Source organism: Delphinus delphis, chromosome 6 (assembly GCF_949987515.2).
Source record: "Delphinus delphis chromosome 6, mDelDel1.2, whole genome shotgun sequence".
Classification (NCBI taxonomy): Eukaryota; Metazoa; Chordata; class Mammalia; order Artiodactyla; family Delphinidae; genus Delphinus; species Delphinus delphis.
In genome coordinates this window covers 96968873-96989471 of record NC_082688.1, presented here as the reverse complement: position 1 = coordinate 96989471, position 20599 = coordinate 96968873, and the positions used below count along the sequence as shown (strand labels likewise).

At 40.2% G+C, this 20599-nt stretch overlaps 1 protein-coding gene across 1 annotated transcript in view; it reads right to left on the bottom strand.

The window, feature by feature from the left end:
- LPL (lipoprotein lipase) overlaps positions 1-19681 on the bottom strand; it is a 29607-nt gene extending 9926 nt beyond the window's left edge. The window contains exons 1-8 of the mRNA XM_060015114.1: positions 19451-19681; positions 13068-13237; positions 8999-9178; positions 7583-7694; positions 6578-6811; positions 5138-5380; positions 3059-3179; positions 2146-2328 (exon numbers count right to left, since the gene is read on the bottom strand). Of these exons, the coding sequence (XP_059871097.1) occupies positions 2146-2328; positions 3059-3179; positions 5138-5380; positions 6578-6811; positions 7583-7694; positions 8999-9178; positions 13068-13237; positions 19451-19538 (1331 nt within the window). The 5' untranslated portion in view covers positions 19539-19681. The remainder of the gene's footprint in view (positions 1-2145; positions 2329-3058; positions 3180-5137; positions 5381-6577; positions 6812-7582; positions 7695-8998; positions 9179-13067; positions 13238-19450) is intronic.
- Between the last annotated feature and the right edge of the window lie 918 nt (positions 19682-20599).

The following is a 20599-nucleotide window of genomic DNA, read 5'->3' as shown; positions in this document are numbered from 1 at the left end:
TACTACTAGAGCTAATCAATGAATTTGGTAGAGTAGCAAGATACAAAATTAATGCACAGAAATCTCTTGCATTCCTATACACTAATGATGAAAAATCTGAAAGAGAAATTAAGGAAACAGTCCCATTTACCATTGCAAGAAAAAGAATAAAATACCTAGGAATAAACCTGCCTAAGGAGACAAAAGACCTGTCTGCAGAAAACTATAAGACATGGATGAAAGAAATTAAAGATGATACAAACAGATGGAGAGATATACCATGTTCTTGGATTGGAAGAATCAACATTATGAAAATGACTATACTACCCAAAGCAATCTACAGATTCAATACAATGCCTATCAAATTGCCAGTGGCATTTTTCACAGAACTAGAACAAGAAATTTTACAATTTGTATGGAAGCACAAAAGACCCTGAATAGCCAAAGCTATCTTGAGAAAGAAAAATGGAGCTGGAGGAATCAGGCTCCCTGACTTCAGACTGTGCTACGAAGCTACAGTAATCAAGACAGTATGGTACTGGCACAAAAACAGAAATATAGATCAATGGAACAGGATAGAAAGCCCAGAGATAAACCCGTGCACAAATGGTCACCTTATCTTTGATAAAGGAGGCAAGAGTATACAATGGAGGAAAGGCTACCTCTTCAATAAGTGGTGCTGGGAAAACTGGACAGCTACATGGAAAAGAATGAAATTAGAACACTCCCTAACACCATACACAAAAATAAACTCAAAATGGATTAGAGACCTACATGTAAGGCCACACACTATAGAACTCTTAGAGGAAAACATAGGCAGAACACTCCATGACATAAATCACAGAAAGATCCTTTTTGACCCACCTCCTAGAGAAATGGAAATAAAAATAAACAATTGGGACCTAATGAAACTTAAAAGCTTTTGCACAACAAAGGAAACCATAAACAAGACCAAAAGACAACCCTCAGAATGGGAGATATTTGCAAACGAAACAACTGACAAAGGATTAATCTCCAAAATGTATAAGGAGCTCATGCAGCTCAATATCAAAAAAACACACAACCCAAGCCAAAAGTGGGCAGGGGACCTAAATAGACATTTCTCCAAAGAAGTTATACAGATTGCCAACAAACACATGAAAAGATGCTCAACATCACTAATCATTAGAGAAATGCAAATCAAAACTACAGTGAGGTTCACCTCACACCAGTCAGAATGGCCATCATCAAAAAGTCTATAAACAGTAAATGCTGGAGAGGGTGTGGAGAAAAGGGAACCCTCTTGCACAGTTGGTGAGAATGTAAGTTGATACAGCCATTATGGAGAGCAGTACGGAGTTTCCTTAAAAAACTAAAACGAGAAGTATTATATGACCCAGCAGTCCCACTACTGGGCATATACCCTGAGAAAACCATAATTCAAAAAGGGTCATGTACCACAATGTTCATTGCTGCACTATTTACAATAGCCAGGGCATGAAAGCATTCTAAGTGTCCATTGACTGATGAATGGATAAAGAAGATGTGGTACATATGTACAATGGAATATTACTCAGCCATAAATGGAAACGAAATTGAGTTATTTGTAGTGAAGTGAATGGACCTAGAGTCTGTCATACAGAGTGAAGTATGTCAGAAAGAGAAAAACAAATACCATATGCTAGCACATATATATGGAATCTAAAAAAAAAGAAAAAAAATGGTTCTGAAGAACCTAGGGGCAGGACAGGAATAAATACACAGACGTAGAGAATGGACTTGAGGACATGCGCAGGGGGAACAGTAAGTTGGGAGAAAGTGAGAGAATAACATTAACATATATATACTACCAAATGTAAAATAGCTAGTGGGAAGCAGCCGCATAGCACAGGGAGATCAGCATAGCACAGGGAGATCAGCTTGGTGCTTTGCGACCACCTAGAGGGGTAGGATAAGGAGGGTGAGAGGGAGACACAAGAGGGAGGGGATATGGGGATATAGTATGCATATAGCTGATTCCCTTAGTTATACAGAAGAAACTAACACAACACTGTAAAGCAATTATACTCCAATAAAGATGTTAAAGGAAAAAAGAAGAAAAAAACATGTGAGCTACCTTTGTAGGCTAGAGATTAAGGCAAAATAACCATTTAAACAAAATGAATGGAGAAAAATAAATTTAATTACTTTTTTTGAGTCTCTCCTGCCTTTACTCTGATCTTCTCAATAGCAAAGCCGGGGCTGCTCCACCAGTTGGACCAGCTGAAGTATGAATCGCTGATCCATTTGAGTTTCAACATTAGCAATTCTCCAATATCCACCTCAGTGTAAATTAGAAAGGAGTATGTTTTATTTGTGGAAACTTCAGGCCTGAATAAAAAATCAACATATTTGGTTAGTTCTGGAAAGCAGGGTTTTTTTTTTTTTTTCCTTTTTCTTCCTCCTAAGATATAAATAGCTTTACTGTTCGGGGAATATTTTTCAAATGCAAAAAATGTCCAACAAAATATGCAAGATGCATGTCAATGGCATTTAGTGTATTTTAAATGATATCTACACTAATGTGTACCTTTAATGTATTCCAACTTTTATCCTAACAATATGAACTATGTAATATAATTCTTAAGAGAAAAAAGTTCATAAGTCCACCATTTAGAGATATTATTTTCATTTTCATATATTCCCTTTCAATTTGTATTGATATGTGAACGTGTCCTTTGTTACAGTCATAGTGTACATAATACAATTCTCTATTCTTTCTTTGTTCACTTCATATTTTGTCTTTCACTTTTTGCCAGGTTATACCTAGTTTTCTATAATTACAGTTTTTAGAGGCTAGATTGATTTTCTTGATTTGTTAAACCACAATTCACTTAACCATTGCCTCAGTTTTGGACACTTGCTTTGCTTCTAATTTATGCTACTATATGTACCACTGCAATGAACATCTTTTGCCATATAGCTTTTTAAAAATTTTTCTGTTAAATATGTGTTTTTCTAGGTGTCCTATGCCTCTTCTGTTCCTCAGACCAATGATTAGAGCAGGTAGCAGTGCCATGATAAACCCACATGCTGGAGGTCATGTTCCGTGGCTACTCACAGGGTGAAAGGGATGTTCTCACTCTCAGCCACAGTGCCATACAGAGAGATCTCGAAGGCCTGGTTGTTGTGTGTATCACTCTCAGTCCCAGAAAAATGTATCTTTACTTGGTAATGGAAGACTGTAGAGAGAAAAGCAGAACAACCTCTGATCAGTCTTTATGGAACACTACAGCCCAAATAAGCAGGCAATTCTGAACGACAGACAGTATCTTACTAATGATCAACAGGAAGTGCTCATACATGACTATAATTATGTGTGGCTTGGAAAGATTTCTTCATGTCTGTACAGTGCTCACTACTAGAAAATTCAGAATTTGAATTCTACTCCCTTGCATTAAAGTGTGATTGTAGTGGATAGGAAGAATCCAGGTGTATCTGAATTGCTAAAGCCAACCCAGAAAGTAGTCAACTTTGATGGGGTACTAGGAAGATCAAACCAAGAGGCCAAAATTCCCATGAAGCTTTCACTATGAACTCCACCTTTCCTTGGCTGTTTTGTCCCTTAGCATCTGGAACAAGCATATTTGGTATTTTTTACTGTCACTGTATGTGACCATGTTTCTTCATGTTTCTTGGGTATGTCTGACCTCCCTACACTGTATGTAGGCTCCTTCAGTTCAGAGGGTCACGTGTACCTTCTATTCTCCACTGTCTAGCACACAGTCAGTAAATAATAGGCCCACAATAACATTATTTCATTAAGTCACCAGTGAGGCTGTAAAGACAGCCAGTTCCTAAAGTGTTCTGTATTAGAGAGAGCCTCCAGAAGCAGGTACTTAAACTTCCACACCTCCTCCTACTCTCCCCATCTCAACTAAAAACCCTGAGTAGATGGGATGCGGGAGAGGTTAAGGGATAGGAAAAGCAGCAGGCTTGCAACACAGCTGTAAAGGATGAAGAGAAAGAGTTTGGGTTAAATGGAGCCCTTGCAGGCATCGCCACAGACCAGAGCAAGGGAAGTCTGACTGCCGAAGTGTCCCCGGAGAACACTGAGGCAGGATGCTGGGGATGAGTGAGCCCTGCCCAATTCTTCAGAAGATTATGGTCTCCTCTATACCTGACACACACTTCCCTACTCTGAAAAGTCAAGGAAGCTAAGGATTCCCTCATTGCTTAAAATGTTTCCTTGAATTATAGATGCTCCAAACCTCTGGACCGCCAAATGCACCTCTAGATTCTAACAAACCACCTTAAAAATGGGTGCCTCTATCAGATATATTTTACCCTGGGAAACTGTTCTTCAATGCCATCTCTTCCCTCATACTTCCACCTGGACTCCACATAAACTAGCCTTTCTGATATTAGTCCCTCTCTCTAGATTTATCTGATTATCTCCTCTTCCTGTCTCCCTTCAATTCCTGCAGGTCTTGCTCTGAACAAGCTGCCAAGTTTGAAATTCAACTGTGAACAAATTCATGACAAAATGGGAATATCTTAGAAAGTTTGGTATAGACTTCCCTCCCAGGAATAGTTATATTTTCAAATACAGGTGGTTCTTGCCTTCACTGAAAGCAGACTTTAGGAGTTTGCAAACTTTTTCTATAAAGGGCCGGATAGTAAATAATTTAGGCTTTGTGGGACCAAATAGTCTCTGTCCCAACTACTCAGCTCTGCTGTGGAGGCATGAAAGCAGCCTTAGTCAGTACAGAAATGAATTAGTGTGGCTATATTCTAATAAAACTTTATTTACAAAAGCAGGTGGTGGGTTGGATTTGGCCCATGGGCCATAGTTTGCTGACCCTGGATGAATGGTTTCAGATTAACTTGGAGCCTGGTGCTGATGCAGTGGTCCATGCTAATGGTCACAAGTACAAAGGATGGTGGCAAGCAGGGCTGCTGCACAGAGCAGTGCAGTTGTGCCCTGGGTCTTACTGGCAATGGGAATTAGGAGCTTCAGTAAAATGGATTCGTACAACTCCTTCTCTACCAACAGAAACACAAGTGAGGGATCGGAGTTTAGCAACATCGTTTTATCATCTCTGTTGCAATGGACAGAATCAGTACATGTGATGCAACAAGCATGATAAGAAAAATAGGATCAAATCAATTTTCCTATTTACAACAGTCTCCAGCCTACCTTTGTAGGGCATCTGAGAACGAGTCTTCAGGTACATTTTGCTGCTTCTTTTGGCTCTGACTTTATTGACCTCATAGCCCAAGTTGTTGCAACGGTTCTTTCTGCAACTCAGGCAGAGCCCTTTTTCAAAGGCTTCCCTGGAATTGCACCGGTAGGCCTTACTTGGATTTTCTTCATTCAACAGAGAGTCAATGAAGAGATGAATGGAACGCTCGTGGGAGCACTTCACTAGCTGGTCCACATCTGGGGCAAAAGAGACACAAAGAACATTTCAACTCTGTGACAGTCCACAATGAGTGTTTCGTCTTGCATGTCTAAAATAGTTGAGGTGTGGTGTTAGAATAAAATGACCCCCTTGATTGTAGGTCCTATTTAAGGAGGTACTCTTGGCGGCAGCTTCTCACCTACCCCCAAGAGCGCCAAAGTTGCAAATTTATAGGGAACTTTTGATATTTTTGCTGTCTCCATTTGTGAGTATGTTTATGAAGCTATAAGAGACATCCAAGATAGAAGTTGATTTCCCCCAGTTTATCACAACTTTCTCTTATATTGAAAGCATATAATACTTCTAAATGCTTCTAGAAACATAACTCTAGAAACCACATCATAAAGGGCAGGCATAATTGTTAAATTAATAGTATCTTATCATAGATATTGATACTATGTATAATTGAGGGGTGTGTCACTGCTAATGATTTTTACATTAAATGAACTATAGAAATAATCAGCAATGTCATAAACGTGCAGCTATTACCATAAGCTTTATAACAATTGAAGTTAGTAACATTATGCTGTAAATTCTATAATATATGCCCCAAACACCTGAGCATATTGACTACAGGTAGGTCCCATTGTCCACAAGGTATGCAAAGGTCCCTTAAAACAAATCATAAAATTAACACAGCTAACATTATTATTAAAGTAAATAATAAAAACTAATATTAAATTGTATTTTCTTCTTAAAAATTTGGAATATTTATTCTTAGGGATTGGCGATTTTTTTCTGATTTGTACATCTCTTTTAAAGGCTGACAAAAGAAATTTGGACTAATTAACATGTCCTTTACTTTTAGTAAAATTCAAAATAACTCTACTTGTTTTGTAGCTGTATTCAAAGTTTAGCATGTGGCCAGATAACACTTTCAAAGGCAGTGCAGTTCTCTTGTCTAAATCTCACCATTTTTTTTTTCCTGTTATTACTGCAAGTGCAGTAGTTTACAATATAAGTGTAGTTTACAATATAAGATGAAATGTCTCTCTGACCACAGGAAGTACTGAGCCTCTGAGGTGGTCATGCTAAATGTGACAGACTTCTTCAAAAACATATCTTTGCTAAATGTGTGTATTCAAACTATGTACTTGTGGAGAATGGATAGGACACTTGGTCAGTAAGAGTTAAGGTGAAAACTTACATTTAATTAACTTCTAAATTATATTTACCTCCAAGGCCTCTCTCTGCAATCACACGGATAGCTTCTGCAATGTTACATCCTGGTTGGAAAGTGCCTCCGTTAGGATAAATGTCAACATGCCCTACTGGTTTCTGAATTCCAATACTTCGGCCAGGTGACCCTCTGGTGAAGGTGTGTAAGACATCTACAAAATCCGCATCATCTGGAGAAAGGCGACCTGGGGCTTCTGCATACTCAAAGTTGGGTCCAGCTGGATCTAGGCCTTAGTGGGAAAACAAAAAGTCCTCAGAGCTTTTTAAATTCCCATTAGTTTTAGTCTCCTCCAGTATCACCTTATCATTCCATTGTTCATCGTTTGAATGTAAATGGCAGCCACATAGATTCTTATTAGCACCTCCTATCCTATAGTGACTGGATTTTTAAATTACTGAGATTCATAAAAGCAGCTTAACTCCTTCTCAAATAAAATTTGAGTTTCTCAAACTAGCCATTAAATAACAATTTTCCCTCAGTATGACTTGATTCCCTTTTGTATCAATAAATTATTTCTGAGCCTGGTTAGAAGGCGTTTATATAGTGCTGGGCTCTTTCTTCCTCTCTACACAGGCCAAACAACCAATTGCTATTGGCCCAGATGACAAGACTCCTTTTTCCAAATGGCCTCTGGTGTTGGTCCTTTTTCATTTTTCCCAGTATTGATGTGAGAGGTGACATATGTGTGTGCAATAAACTATCAAAGCACAGAGCAGAGGGAGGAGGGAAATGGGTTTCTCAGAGACACCACTGGGCTCTCTGTGCTTAACTCTGCACCATTTCTCTTCTACTGCCATTAGACGGTAAGCTCATGAGAGCAAGCGTCTGTATTTTATCTTACTCCAGAAAAAGAGCCCTCCCATGAGATAACCAAATGGCCAGGTGTACCCAGAAGACTACCACTCACATATGGTTGTTTGACAAACAGTCTGATTCTCTTTCAGAAAATGACAGGCATCTCAAGTCTTTTGTTATAAGAAAACTGGCATTGCTTTCTTACCGGTAATTCTGTTGACCTTCTTATTGGTCAGACTTCCTGCAATGCCAGCAACATGGGCTCCAAGGCTATATCCCAAGAGATGCACATTGTCCAGAGGATAATTAAATTCATCCTTTGGAAGAAGAAAAGAAAAAGGTATTTGATATTTTACAGTTCTTTGCAAAATATCACTGCTAAAAGAAATAAAAGTTTAATAGTATTCCCACCAAATAAATAAATAAATAAAATACATTGTTTTGAAAATATAGGCAATACTGAAAATTAATTCTACTTATTTTAATTTCTTGTTACAGATGAGAGGAACATATACTATAGTATTGAGATTTTCTCTTTCCTTAATAACATATTTAAATTAGAAAGTTTTCCCATACATCTGAAATAGAAATGTATGGAAACATGAATTTCCATACATCTGAAAATATATGTATATGTGTATATTTATATATAGATATTTGTATATATATTGAATAGATACATACATATACAAATATATATTTAACTCATTATTCTCTACTCTAAATACCCTGCATCACTTTATTCTTTAAGGTTAGCCAAGCAATGACTTAAAATCAGAAAATATTACAGGGGAAAGGACCACAGACACGTTGAGTCCAGTCTCCTCATTCAACAGATGAGAAGTCTGAGGTCCAGGAAGGTGATCTGATTTGTCCAAATTCACTCTCCTGGTTAGCAAAAGAGTCAAGAAAAGAACTTTTATCTTTTAATGAGCAGCCAATAAACAGCTTATTTTTTACCTCCAAGCATCTGACTTAAATAATTTGGTCCTGTGAGAGTATTAGCTTCCTTTCAACCCCGAGATACTTTCCAAAGGTAATTTTCAGAGAATGGCCTCAGAGAGCCAGAGGGAGTAAAACTCCTGACTCTCAGCACCTCATATCCTACAGACTTTTCCTGCCATTTTTCCCTAGTTCATCTCCATCACTCCCTTAACCCTCAACAAAAATCTGGATCCTTAATCCACACTAAGGAATAAGTACTATTAATATTTTTGTCAAAGAGATTGATATTCTAACAGGTCAAACCCTGGATAAAATTTCCATGTGCCAGCCAACTGGGAGGGAAGGATTTGGGTGAACATGACATCTCCCCTCTGCCCTGAAATAACAAGCTTTTGTCCCTCCTGCCCACTTAGTTCTTGGTCTCAGCAAATCCATTCACCATGAAAATATCAAAGGACAGGGCAGGGCAGGACTACGCCTTATGGGCTTTATAGCTTTATCATTCTTATCATAATGATGCTTTTAGTCAGAAAATAATGTCCAGGCTTATTCTAAAGATATGAGTTGACCCAGAAAATATCTATATCTAAGTGAAAAAGAGCAACAACCAGTCATTAATTCAGCTGTAGCCAAGAGATCTGTTTTGGACATACAAGGCTCCTTCCCCCAGTCTTACCGCCATCCAGTTGATAAACTTGGCCACATCCTGTCCCACCAGTTTGGTGTACCCCGCAGACACAGGATAATGCTGCTGGGCCCGTGACAGCCAGTCCACCACAATAACGTTAGAGTCCGGTTCCCTCTTGTACAGGGCAGCCACGAGTTTTGGCACCCAACTCTCATACATTCCTGTCACCTGAAGAGGATGATACCAGCATTCTTAAAATATCCACCTACAACTTGTTATAGATATGCCAGCCCAATACACCTACATTAAATGGAAAAAAGAAACAAACCCACGGGAAGCCCATTGGCTCAGACACAAAACTCAAACCACAAGAGTATTCAGAGTCTTCTGCCTGACCCTTCTGAGGCAAATTTGTGTACCCCAAAGAAGGACTGTGTTGAGCTCAGGAATGGCAGACTGAGGTTTCAATTTTAAAAGCATATTTTATAAATTCAGTAAAACTTCAATAATTTATAGTATTAAAAGGAAAGATCAATCTGAATAAGTTAAAAATTTGCAGCAGAATTACAGACGATTTTAAAAGAAATTTAGTTAAAAAAAAAAGAAATTTAGTTTAAATAATTTCAATTAGGCTAATAAGTTAATTGGGAGATGTGAATGCCCTTTATTCTTATAAAGGGTCATTTATGTACAACATTTGACGTGATAATGAAAAAAATAGTTTTAAACATACTAATCTATTCCAACAGAAGGTAACTTTGTTTAGCAATCTCTTCATACATAAGAAAATTATTAGTTTCAGTTCAGACTTTTCACAATTCTCTCAAATTCTTGATTATCACAGTGCAAATTAATGAGGCTTAATAATTGCCTTTCCCAAATTATTAGATTGGTCCTGTTTTGGAGATAAGCAGACTGCCAACTGTAATTCTTTGCTTCTTGTGGATAAAAGCCCCCAAATTCAAAGTCAAAAGACTTATGCTATCAAAGAAGAGACATTGGACATCTTTGCAAAGATGCTTACTTTAAAATAATCGAAACACACTAAAAAACTGCAGATGATAAAATTCCATGCCTTCCTGCCAGGAGCCTGTACACAGCAACAACCTACTTTAAATCCGCAAATCTATCCACTCCTAATATTACCTGAGAGCAGATCATACTGTAGCCACAGTAAAGGTTACTCAACTATGTAACCGACAGGAAAAGATTCTGAAATCCATGTTTAAGGCAGCTTTTAAGGGGAAGCTCGTAAAACCTATATTCTTCTTAGAGTAATGCCAATAGACAAAAATAAGACTCTTGAATTCCCAAACCAAGGGACTTCATTTAAAACTTTGATCTTAGATGGTGGGTTCTTTTAAATCTATGCTTCCATTTTGTTTAGTCTATTTTCTAGGCTAAAACATTAAAACATGAGCTCTCTCTTCACTCCTGACACTAACTGCACAATTTTTAACCAAATTGTTGTGCTCTGTGGAAGGAAAAAGCAAGCCTGGGACTCAGGAGATCTTGGTTCCAATCCCAGCTCTTCCACTGATTACTTCTATGAACACAGGCACTGTATTAACCTTACTAGGCTACCTATAAAACAAAGTGGTCAGAATCAGATGACCCGGAAGTTACGCTCCACCTCCAAAATTTCTTCTTGTGACCAGTTTGGTTCCCAATCTACTTGCAGTGATCAAATGCCAGCTCTATAATCTATTTCCAGCATGAGGAGAAAACAAAAAAGAAAAAGCACATAGGTGATGTGAGCCCATTAGGAACATGTTTAAGTCTTCTTTGAACATGTCTCAGTGAGGCTGCTTCAAGCCTGGGTACAGCCTGGGTCTTTGGAGGAACCAGCTGGAATGCCCACCCAGCAAAAAAACCCTAAGGAATTGGTCTTGCCTCCCTTTCTCCTCTCTTAGAGGTTGAAAGCTGGCCACCCTTTGCAACTGCCTTTTGAGAGAGGATGATGTCATTTCTTCAGAATGCAATGTTAATCACTCCTCTCAGCCAGGGGTGAGGATATCCAACACCACAATGAGAACCCTGGACTTAAACACAAGCATGTGGCCAAGCTCCAGGACAGCTGTGTCTGACTGCCTTCTGGCAGGTGTCCTGTGCACACTGCATGCTAAGCATTCTTTCAGGTTCGTCAGAGCTGCAGAACAAAGCTGCAGAACCTCCTCACTTCCCCTAGTCCTACGCCCTTGAGTCGCTGAGCAGCTTACCTCAGACACGGCAGGAAAATCTCATTTGCTCTCAGCCCCTGTTTTAAGTTTTTCTGTACTATCAGTGTTTCTAAATTAGGTAATCTGTCAAAGGGCAAGGAACCCAACATACTCCTACAGTGAATGATACTTTTAGTAACTGCCTAACAACCAATCTAATTCTTTCTTTTTTTAATTTAACATAAGACACTGCTATAAGTAACCCCAACAAAGGGGTGGAAAACAAGGACCCAACTTCTTCAATTCTGAAAAGGTATTATTTCCTAATTTTTTCTTCTGTGCTTCCTTAAATCAGTACCAATTTTTAAAGGCTTTGATTCTTGGGCATACAGCTGAACTTGAAGCTCTCCTTGCCACCTGCCCCAGGTGGTCCCACTGAACCAGCCAGGGAGTTGACTGAAATGGCTGAGATCGGTTATCCAGCACGGCTGGGTGAGCTATAGCACATACCGACCAGCTCTGTACAATGAAACTCAGTCCCACAGCCAGTGGCCCAGCCTCTGAGCCCAGGCACTCAAAAAAGTCAGGACGTATGATGTGAAGAATATAAGTGGGCTTATTGGGCAGTAGGGCTAATGATAGAAATTGGTGCTATCTACTGATACTAGGTGAGTCGTGCCATCTTAATGTGAGAAGGAAATGTTTTTCAAATATTCTTAAATTATAAAATTCTCTCAGGGATAAGATTGAGATGCCTGAGATATTCAATTTATTTCTGTCATATAAATGCTTATTAAGCTTAAACTTTTTTGAAAAGTATTAACAGCCAAGTCTACATACAACTAAAATGTCTCTAAAATCACCAAAGATTATGTTTTCCTATTTAAACCTCTTAAAATATAAAAAGATCTACGTTAGGAATTTGAATATGTAATTTTATCATAAGATATGTAATTTACTGTGTTACCTCTAGTAAATAGATGTATTTTATTAAAATAAACATCCCTGTGAATTCTGTTACTAGTGGCCTTCATCTCTATAAAAGTTATAGCAATTGTCCTAGACTGTGAATAACAAAGGCACTTATGTAGGAAAAGAAATCAGGACTGGAAGTATCAATCGTTAGCTAATTCATCTCATTAGAATTTAGTGTCTATTACCTTATTCACAAGCTCGGACACAATGGAAAGATATTATCTCTTTAACCATCAATTTTATATAAGTCCTTTTTAATAAACAGTAAAATATGCTCACTAAGGAATGAAAATATTGAAAACAAGCTAAAGTAGTTAAGTAAGAACTATACCATATAAAGTGACTAATTAGCATATCTATTCACATTCTTATCATGTCGCTGACAGTTCCCTGGCTAGCCCTCTTAAACCTCAAGTAAAGCTCCCAAAAGTTTACAACTGGAGAATGTTGAAAGTGGAGGGACGTCTAGTCTAATCTCATTGTTTTACAGATTAGTAAACTGAGGCCCAGGGATAAGAGGTATCTGGATCCACATCACAGAGCTGGAGAATGGCAAAGCAGAACCAGAACCAGCACCTCCTCCCTCCACTCCAGCTCTCTCCTCCCCCTTACAGGTTATCTTCCTTAGGAAAGGACTTTGGCGAAGTGTTGGACGAATCAGGATCATGCCAGTTTTCCATTGTCTCCTCTAAATGGTAACCTATATTCTTCTCTGTACTTGAGCAAAGGCCCAGGGGAATGGCTCGTCCAAGGTCACAGCTAGGTACCGTGGTACAATGAAGGCTGGCACTGTCCAGAGGAAGTACCCATGAACCTTTGGCTTTAGATTCCTCAGTCCCCACCCCGAGCCAGAATTGTCTTTACTCAAGTTTTAAAGCAAAGCCATCACTGGGTTCCCATCACTGGGCTCCCAACAACTGGGGCAAGACAATCAGAATGCTTGGTTCATGCCACTCAGCTCCTTCCTAAGGAGCCTTTCTTACCGTCCAGCCGTGGAGCACCATAAAGGTTTTGCTGCTGTGGTTAAATTGACAGTTAGCCACAGATTCTGTCACTCCAGGAATGAGGTGGCAAGTGTCCTCAGCTGTATCTTCGGGGGTCCTGAGAGCAAATTTACTTTCGATGTCTATAAAATCTTTTCCTCCTGTAATTCCTGAAAAGGAAAAATTGGATAAGAGCTTAATTAGACGGTTGTTTTACTTGCTGGACTGATATGTTTTAGATTCACAAGCAAAACACCACCAATGCTATTTTTGTTTCTAAAGTTAAAAAAAAAAAAACTGAATGTGGATTGAAAGAGAATGACTGATCCTCCAGCGGTGCTCAAAGTTGACAGAGACAGCCTTAAAATAACTGAGTTAAGTAACATTGACCTCTCCTGTGTCTTCCATCCTTTTCTTCAGCTCTTTTTTCAGTCAAGGGGTGTGTGTGTGTGGTGTATATAGTTTCAAGTAAGACAACTTCGATTTGGGAATTCCTTAATTAATCTTCTCTCAAAATATGAATTTAAGTGAGTTAGCTGAGGTTATGCTGCCAATAGTGGGAGAGAGAGTAGGGACCAGAACCCAGGTCTCTTGGTTGTAGTTCTTCTAGAGAACACTGTCTCAGGGCGCTTGTGTTGTGTAGTTCCACTTACTTCATATATGATTTCACCCTCTTTAAATCTCTGATTACATCAAAAGATTGTCTTCCTGCAAAATATGATACAATAAGGTTTGTTTGAAGGAAGGTTGTTTCCTTTTCACTAGCATTATTTTTTTTAATTTTAGAAAGAAGAAAAGTTGGAAACATGGGGAAGTTTTTGTATGGAATCATTCCCACCAGCATGGCAAGATGCATCACTTTAAAATGTTTTTAAAAATCCTTTAGCGGGTTGTTCAGAAATATCTGTGCTATGTGTGAGTTATGGTTAATTCTTCCCCCCAGTATTTCTTTTCTCAATTTTGTCTCTACAGTCTTCCACACAAAGTCCTTGCCTAAAGTACTGTAGCAAAGGTGGTTTCGGAAAGAATCCACTTTGGTTCTTCATGGTTAATCCCAAAGTGAGTCAGGAGAGAAAGAGAACTTTGGCCTATTTTTTGACTCTCTGGACAATACTTCTGAATGTTGATAAATGTTCACAGGGTATTTGTAGGTAGTACATATAATATCACAGTGAACACTTTAAGTAAATTGTATTGCAAATAAAATCAAACTCTTTTATAAAGCAAGCACACCAAAGGGAAGTTATATTAAGAAGTTATCTAATTTCTGGTCAAGTAAAAAAGAAGTCAAAAAACCTATCCATTCACTACAAGAAGGTAGTAACTTATACATTTTAGATTTGGCTATTTAAAAGTTTCAAAAGGTAAATAACTAAGGTTGCTTAGAAATACTTCTAATTTCTTAATCTAAACCTTCTTCCTTTTCACAAAAGTTGAAAATCCATAATTTCAAATAACCTTGCAAAAGTCAGACCAAAAATTAAAATAAGAATGATATAGTACAGTGAAAGTACAGGCATTTGAATCAAACTTATTATATAACTTTCTGAGGACTGACCAGCATTCTCCTTTTTAATTATTTCCCAAAATTCCTTAAACAATAGTGTGGTTGCTTGCAAGTGATTCATTATATGTAACAAGTTGATCTCTCTCTCTCTCTCTCTCTCTCTGTCTCTGTCTCTCTCTCTCTCTCTCTCTCTCTCTCTCACACACACACACACACACACACACACACACACACACACCTCTAGCACCTAAACATACTAAGAAGATTTATTCAAATAAAAGACTGTGATAGACTATTGATATTTAAAGCTTTTTGTTCATTTCCATATAGTAAAATTTCACTTGAAATCCATTCATTAATCAAGAATATTCTCTGCCTCTCAACTCATTTGAAGATGTGGGTTTTCCTTTTCCTTCCTAACCAGAAAGCACTCTGGTGGCCTAATAATTTATTTGATGGTCGAAAAAAATTATAGATTTTTAATCTGATTCCACTTTCAGATTCTGCCCAAGAAGTTCTTTTACTGTTAGAAAGTGCTTTAGAAAATTGAAAACTAAATTAACTTTACCCTCTATATATTTGCTCTATATCAAATAACTCATGTTTCCTCTCATAACAGTCTTATTTTAACACATTTGATCAGCAAGCTTTTTAAAGCAGAAATACTCTGAACAATCTGGCAGACAGATCTTGCCCACTACCTATTTGCCAAACTGATATTTAAGATTATTGCCTTGCATAACTCCAGAGGATACCAGTCACTTTTATTCTATTTTTTCCTAGAATTGTGCAACACGGTGGCTCTGGTATTGCTGGTGGTTTTGAAATCACTAAGAATATTCTTTGAAATTATTAAGGCAGGATTCCAGTTTCCCACAACCAACCTTTTCTGTTGGGTACATCACTTGTAAAGAAAAATGATAGGAAATTCATACATTCTCAAGCAAATTTGTATTTGGAAACTTTTGTTTCACTTTTCATGGAATTTTTTTTTTTTCATTTTAAGTTACAGAAAACATAATGAAGCCTTTGACAAGAAAATAATACCACTCTATATGCCACGTGATGTTTTCAATTCTATGTTTGTTCTTTATATGAAATCACAAATGTTACTGGTGTTTAGTCAGTCTTTCCCTCTCTTTGGCGTTCTGACAGGTATTTCCACACTACTGGTGTTTCCAACCCCTCAAGGATGTCTTGGCATTCTAAAGATGAGTGTGCTTTCCAAACATCCACCAGCCCTAACACAACTGACTTAGGCCAGGAAGAGTTAGGGAGAAGGATGGACCCTGATTTATGGGTCATCAATTCATTATGGGTCATTATGAGTATGTTTAGTTGACCTAATATATACACTGGGATTGCTCCTGGCTGGCAGATGAACTGATTTGGCTCAACTGTTGCTAAAAAAATTATTGTTTTTCATACATGGAAATGATATTAGTGACTCTGCCCTTAGCCCTTTAAGGGGAGAAGGACCTTTCACCAGATCCCCTTAGAAATTAAAGCCACCTTAGAATAGTGTGTGTCAGGGGAGAGCTGCATAGGTTTAACCTTTTATAAGGGCCCCTATTCTGAATTTGGCTTATCATATCAGTAACATCACACCATCAGACCTGTTCTTATCAAACACTAAGGGGAGAGATTTTGGGGCACCAGGAAAGTTACAAGTTAATGCATTTCTTGATATTATCTTTATCCCTAAATTCCTAAATAGATAGCTAAAAATCTATGTGTATAAACAAAGACAAGGAGTTATCTTAATATGGATAATAACTCACAGGAATGAAATTAGGCTGAGAAGTCAAAGCACTTTAAAGGTACATTTATAGAGGGTACATTATAGGAGGAACACTGAGCATCCCAGGAAAGAGACTCTAAAGGCAGTTCACAGTTATCAGATAAATAAGATTAACATTTATATGAAGACATGAGATACAAGAGCTCAATTATAATGCAATTCTCTTAGAAGTTTCTACTTCCTTTCTCTCTTTTTCTTTCCTCTCTCTCTCACACACAAAAACACACACTCCTAAAGAACTTCATCAGTAATTCACCTCCTCTCTGAGGCTGATGGTCACAGTCATTGACAGCTTCTGTAGAATGCCAAAAAACAAGTGAAAAAAAACCAATGGGGGTGGGGTGGGGGGGGTAATCAGTGCTGTTATCTGACTGAATTAATTGAGGTTTTCAGATATTCCAATGTAAACAATGTGCCTGACTTACCTAACAAGATGATTTACTTTTCATTTTTATAGAAAAAGTGTTTGCTAAAATAGTGGCCGTAAAATGTGCAGCCCAATTTCTCTTCCCAGAATAAAGCAAAAAAGGAGGGCTGAGCTAAAAATACACTGCCTGAAAGAAAGTGAAAATTTCCCATTGTCAGTTTCCCCAGTGCCTGACTCCCACCTTTCCATACAGCTATTCATCAATCACTCTCTTGCTGAGCTCTGCTCCCCTTGAGGTGGTACCTGCTACTTTGCTGTCATCACCCAACATGTTTAACTCAGATGTTAGCCTAGAAATTCACTATGGCCAGTCAAGTAGAACTGCAGCTACTGAGCTCTTCAAATTTCCTAATGGGGCCACGCAGAGGCTGTGGTGCCTCCAAGAGCAAAGAGCTGAGGGCAGTGCCTGTGTCCTCATATTTTTCCTAGAAATCGAGAATGAATAAGTAAAGTCAGAGCCCAGAGGGGGTGCTGCTTGCCATTCCCTCACACTCGTACCTTTCTACTCTGAATTTCTTACATTCCTACCTAAATTCATTTGGAGGATAAAGGGGGCAGAAATCTGCTGTGTTGGGAGAGGCACAATATAAAGGGGAGGGGGGGAGGGGAGCAGTAGAGTGAGAGTGGGAGGGAAGGATGAGAAGGATTAATTTCAAGTCCACTTCAAAATGATTCCTCCCTTACAAAGCATTTACAGCCATGAAAAGCATGTGTTGATTAAAATCCAATTTAATTCATTAATCACTTGTATCCATTTACATCAAAGAGTAAAGAATTAGAGGGGTCTAAGAGAACGCTTTTTAGAATTTTTTATTTGAGTACAATTGCTTTACACTGTTGTGTTAGTTTCTGCTGTACAGCAAAGTCAATCAGTTATACGTATACATACACCCCCTTTTTTAGATTTCTCTTCCATCTAGGTCGCCACAGAGCATTGAGCAGACTTCCTTGTGCTATACAGTAGGTTCTCATCGGTTATCTATTTTATACATAGTAGTGTATATATGTCAATCCCAACCTCCCAATTCATCCCATCCCCACTTCCCCCCTTGGTATCCATAAGTTTGTTCTCTACATCTGGAGGGGTCTAAGAGAATTTTGAGTCTGGTCCAAACTCCTCATTTTAGAGTTGAGGAAGCAAAACCCAGAGAGGTGACCACTGACTAGCCCAGGAATTTAGCGTCCTGAATCTCTCAGGGAGTCTAGAAAAAACTCAATCTGTGGATGACACTTATTTGTGTGTGTTTTTTAGTCTAAGTAACATTACTCTGTAGTGTACTTTCTGAAATAAGAATTTGGAGTTTGTTCCAACCTTTTTCTTGGACCGTGTAAAACACTATCCAGCGGCACATGCTGCTTCATGAGATGTTTAAGACTTTCTAATTGAACAACTTAGTGCTGAAATAAAACAAGCGTTTGGCAGCAACCAAAGTCAGAGACAAACTCGACTATAACGTGAACCACTGCAGACCGCGCCGCCTGAAAGCACAACCGAAGGACACCGCCCTAACTGCAAGTCCACCAAGGAAGAGAAAAGAAAACGTTGCCTCCTTGCATGACTTGCTTCAGTTGCCTTTTCAGTTGCTGCTGTGTGTTAACTGAACCAAGGTTCAAGTTACACAGGCTGCCTCTACTGTGGCAGGTCTCGGGCTGGGCGCTCACCTTCCCTGCAATAAAGAAATGCACATCCGGCCTCGAAGCCTCAACCCTGGTGAGAGGTAACTGGGGTTCAGCCAGTGGCCTCCCGGCGGCGCCCAAGAAACCCCAAGTGCTCGCGACCGCACCGCGGGGCAGGGCGCCCGGAGCCGAGCTCAGCTCGCAGGACGGTAAGGGTAGCCAAGTGCAAACCTGGCAACCCCCAAGTCAGCGGCCACAGACTGCTGGTCGTTCTGCCACGTTTTTCAGGAGGGTCAACCCTTCGCTAGGTTTGCTGGCCGCTAAGAAAAGCCGAGCGTACAAGAGTCGAAGTTAAACAGCTTCCCCGGCGCCCCAACTCTTGCAGGACGCTGCGTCCCCAGGACTCCGCGTCCCGCGTCCTCTCCTCCCACCTCCACGTGCAGAGCAAGAATGTCCTGTACTCCTAAGTGGCGGCCAACACCTCCCCCCGCGACCCGCGGCCACGGGCCAGCTTCTCCAGGAGAAGGGGCCACTTTCTAACCGCGCTCTCAATGACGGGGACTGAGCCGCGGCCAAGGCCAAGCCAGGGTCACCTTGGCTCCCTTGCCTTTCATTCCAGACCCCCCCACCCCCCACCCCGAGCGAAAAGGTTGCTGCAGGTCACCGGCCATCTGAGCCCTTCCTCCCGCACCCCTGGTCCCGCCCCTCACACTCTCCCCCAGCTCCCTTCCCTGCTGAGCCGAGGCGGCCGGGAACTCAGCCTCAGCCAGAGTGGAGGGGACAGCGCGGGAACGCGGGAAAGAGAGAAAGTAGAAGTGGGAGCCGCCCCAGAGAGATCGGAGGAAAAATTCCCTCCGTGGCCCTCCCAGATCCCACCCCGGTGACCCTTTCTGGGGCAAGCGCTCGGGCTAGGAGAGTCCCCGGCGCGCATCGCAACCCCTTCCTACTTCCTCCTTCCCATCTTCACAACGTGTGCAAGTGGCCGCTGAGCAGATTCTGCAAGTGGAGGGGAGTCTGCGCGCAAAACTTACTGTCAGCGGTGGCCACCCCTCCGCGGGAGACGGTCAGACTCTGAAGCCACACGCTCAGAGCCACCAGAAGCAGGGCTTTGCTCTCCATCTCGGGGCGCGTCCCTCTGTGGGAGTTACAGGGCACCCGGCTGGAGCGGGGACAGACGGATGGACCGGCTGAGTCTGAGGCGGGAGCAGGCTGGAGCAGCGGTCTGGCGCAGGGCAAGTCACCCTTTAAAGAGGAGGCAGGACAGCTAGAAGTGGCAGGTTTCCTCGGAGAAGGAGGAGGAAGAGGAGGAGGAGAAATTGAGTCTGACACTGTTTCCACTCCACGGCTGCTATGTGATTGGAAATATGCAAATAAACCTCATCACCTATTGGCTATAAAATCATAAGCTGGGGGGAGGGTCCTAAATTCACTTCCAAATAGTTGAGCAAATTGTAATGAGGATCAACCCTGCCAGCAAGAAGAGGGGGAAAGGGCAGAAAGGAAATTTTACTTTCTCTATGAGGCCTATTTGCTTTTCCTAAGGGGTCTGGCTCTCCTGGGTGCCTGGCACAAGCACCAAACACAGGTTTATGTGAAATAATCTGGAATCACCAGTTTTCCAAGGAAAGGAAGTTAAGTTGTTAAACTACCTTTGGTCAACACTGAAACCCACTCCTCTTTTGATGGATCCTGTTTGTAACTTGCAGTGTTTTTTGTTTGTTTGTTTGTTTTGTTTTTGGTTTATCCCCCCACCCCCCAAATTCTCCTGGACAATGTCAATCTAAGGACCCATGAACACACGTTGTTCTGCAGCTTGAACTTGCTCAATCTGGTATTTTAACATTGGCAAAATGGCAAGTGGCTGTGGAAAGTCCTCTTGCTCTAACTAGTTTCTAATTTCTGCCTCACGAAAATTATACCCAGTCCTCAAAATCATCAAGGAATGCAAAGATTACATTTTATCCTCAGAGGCAGAATATTGAGGCCACATAGTCTAAAACTATATTGTTATGCTAAATGAAAGAAGCCAGTCACAAAAGACACATATCCTATGATTCCATTGATATAAAATATCCACCAGTAGGCAAATCTTAGAGAGTAGATTAGTGGTTGCCTAGTGCAGGGGAATAGGGGAGGGAGGAGAATGGAGATGTTTTCGGGGAGATGGTGATGAAAATGTC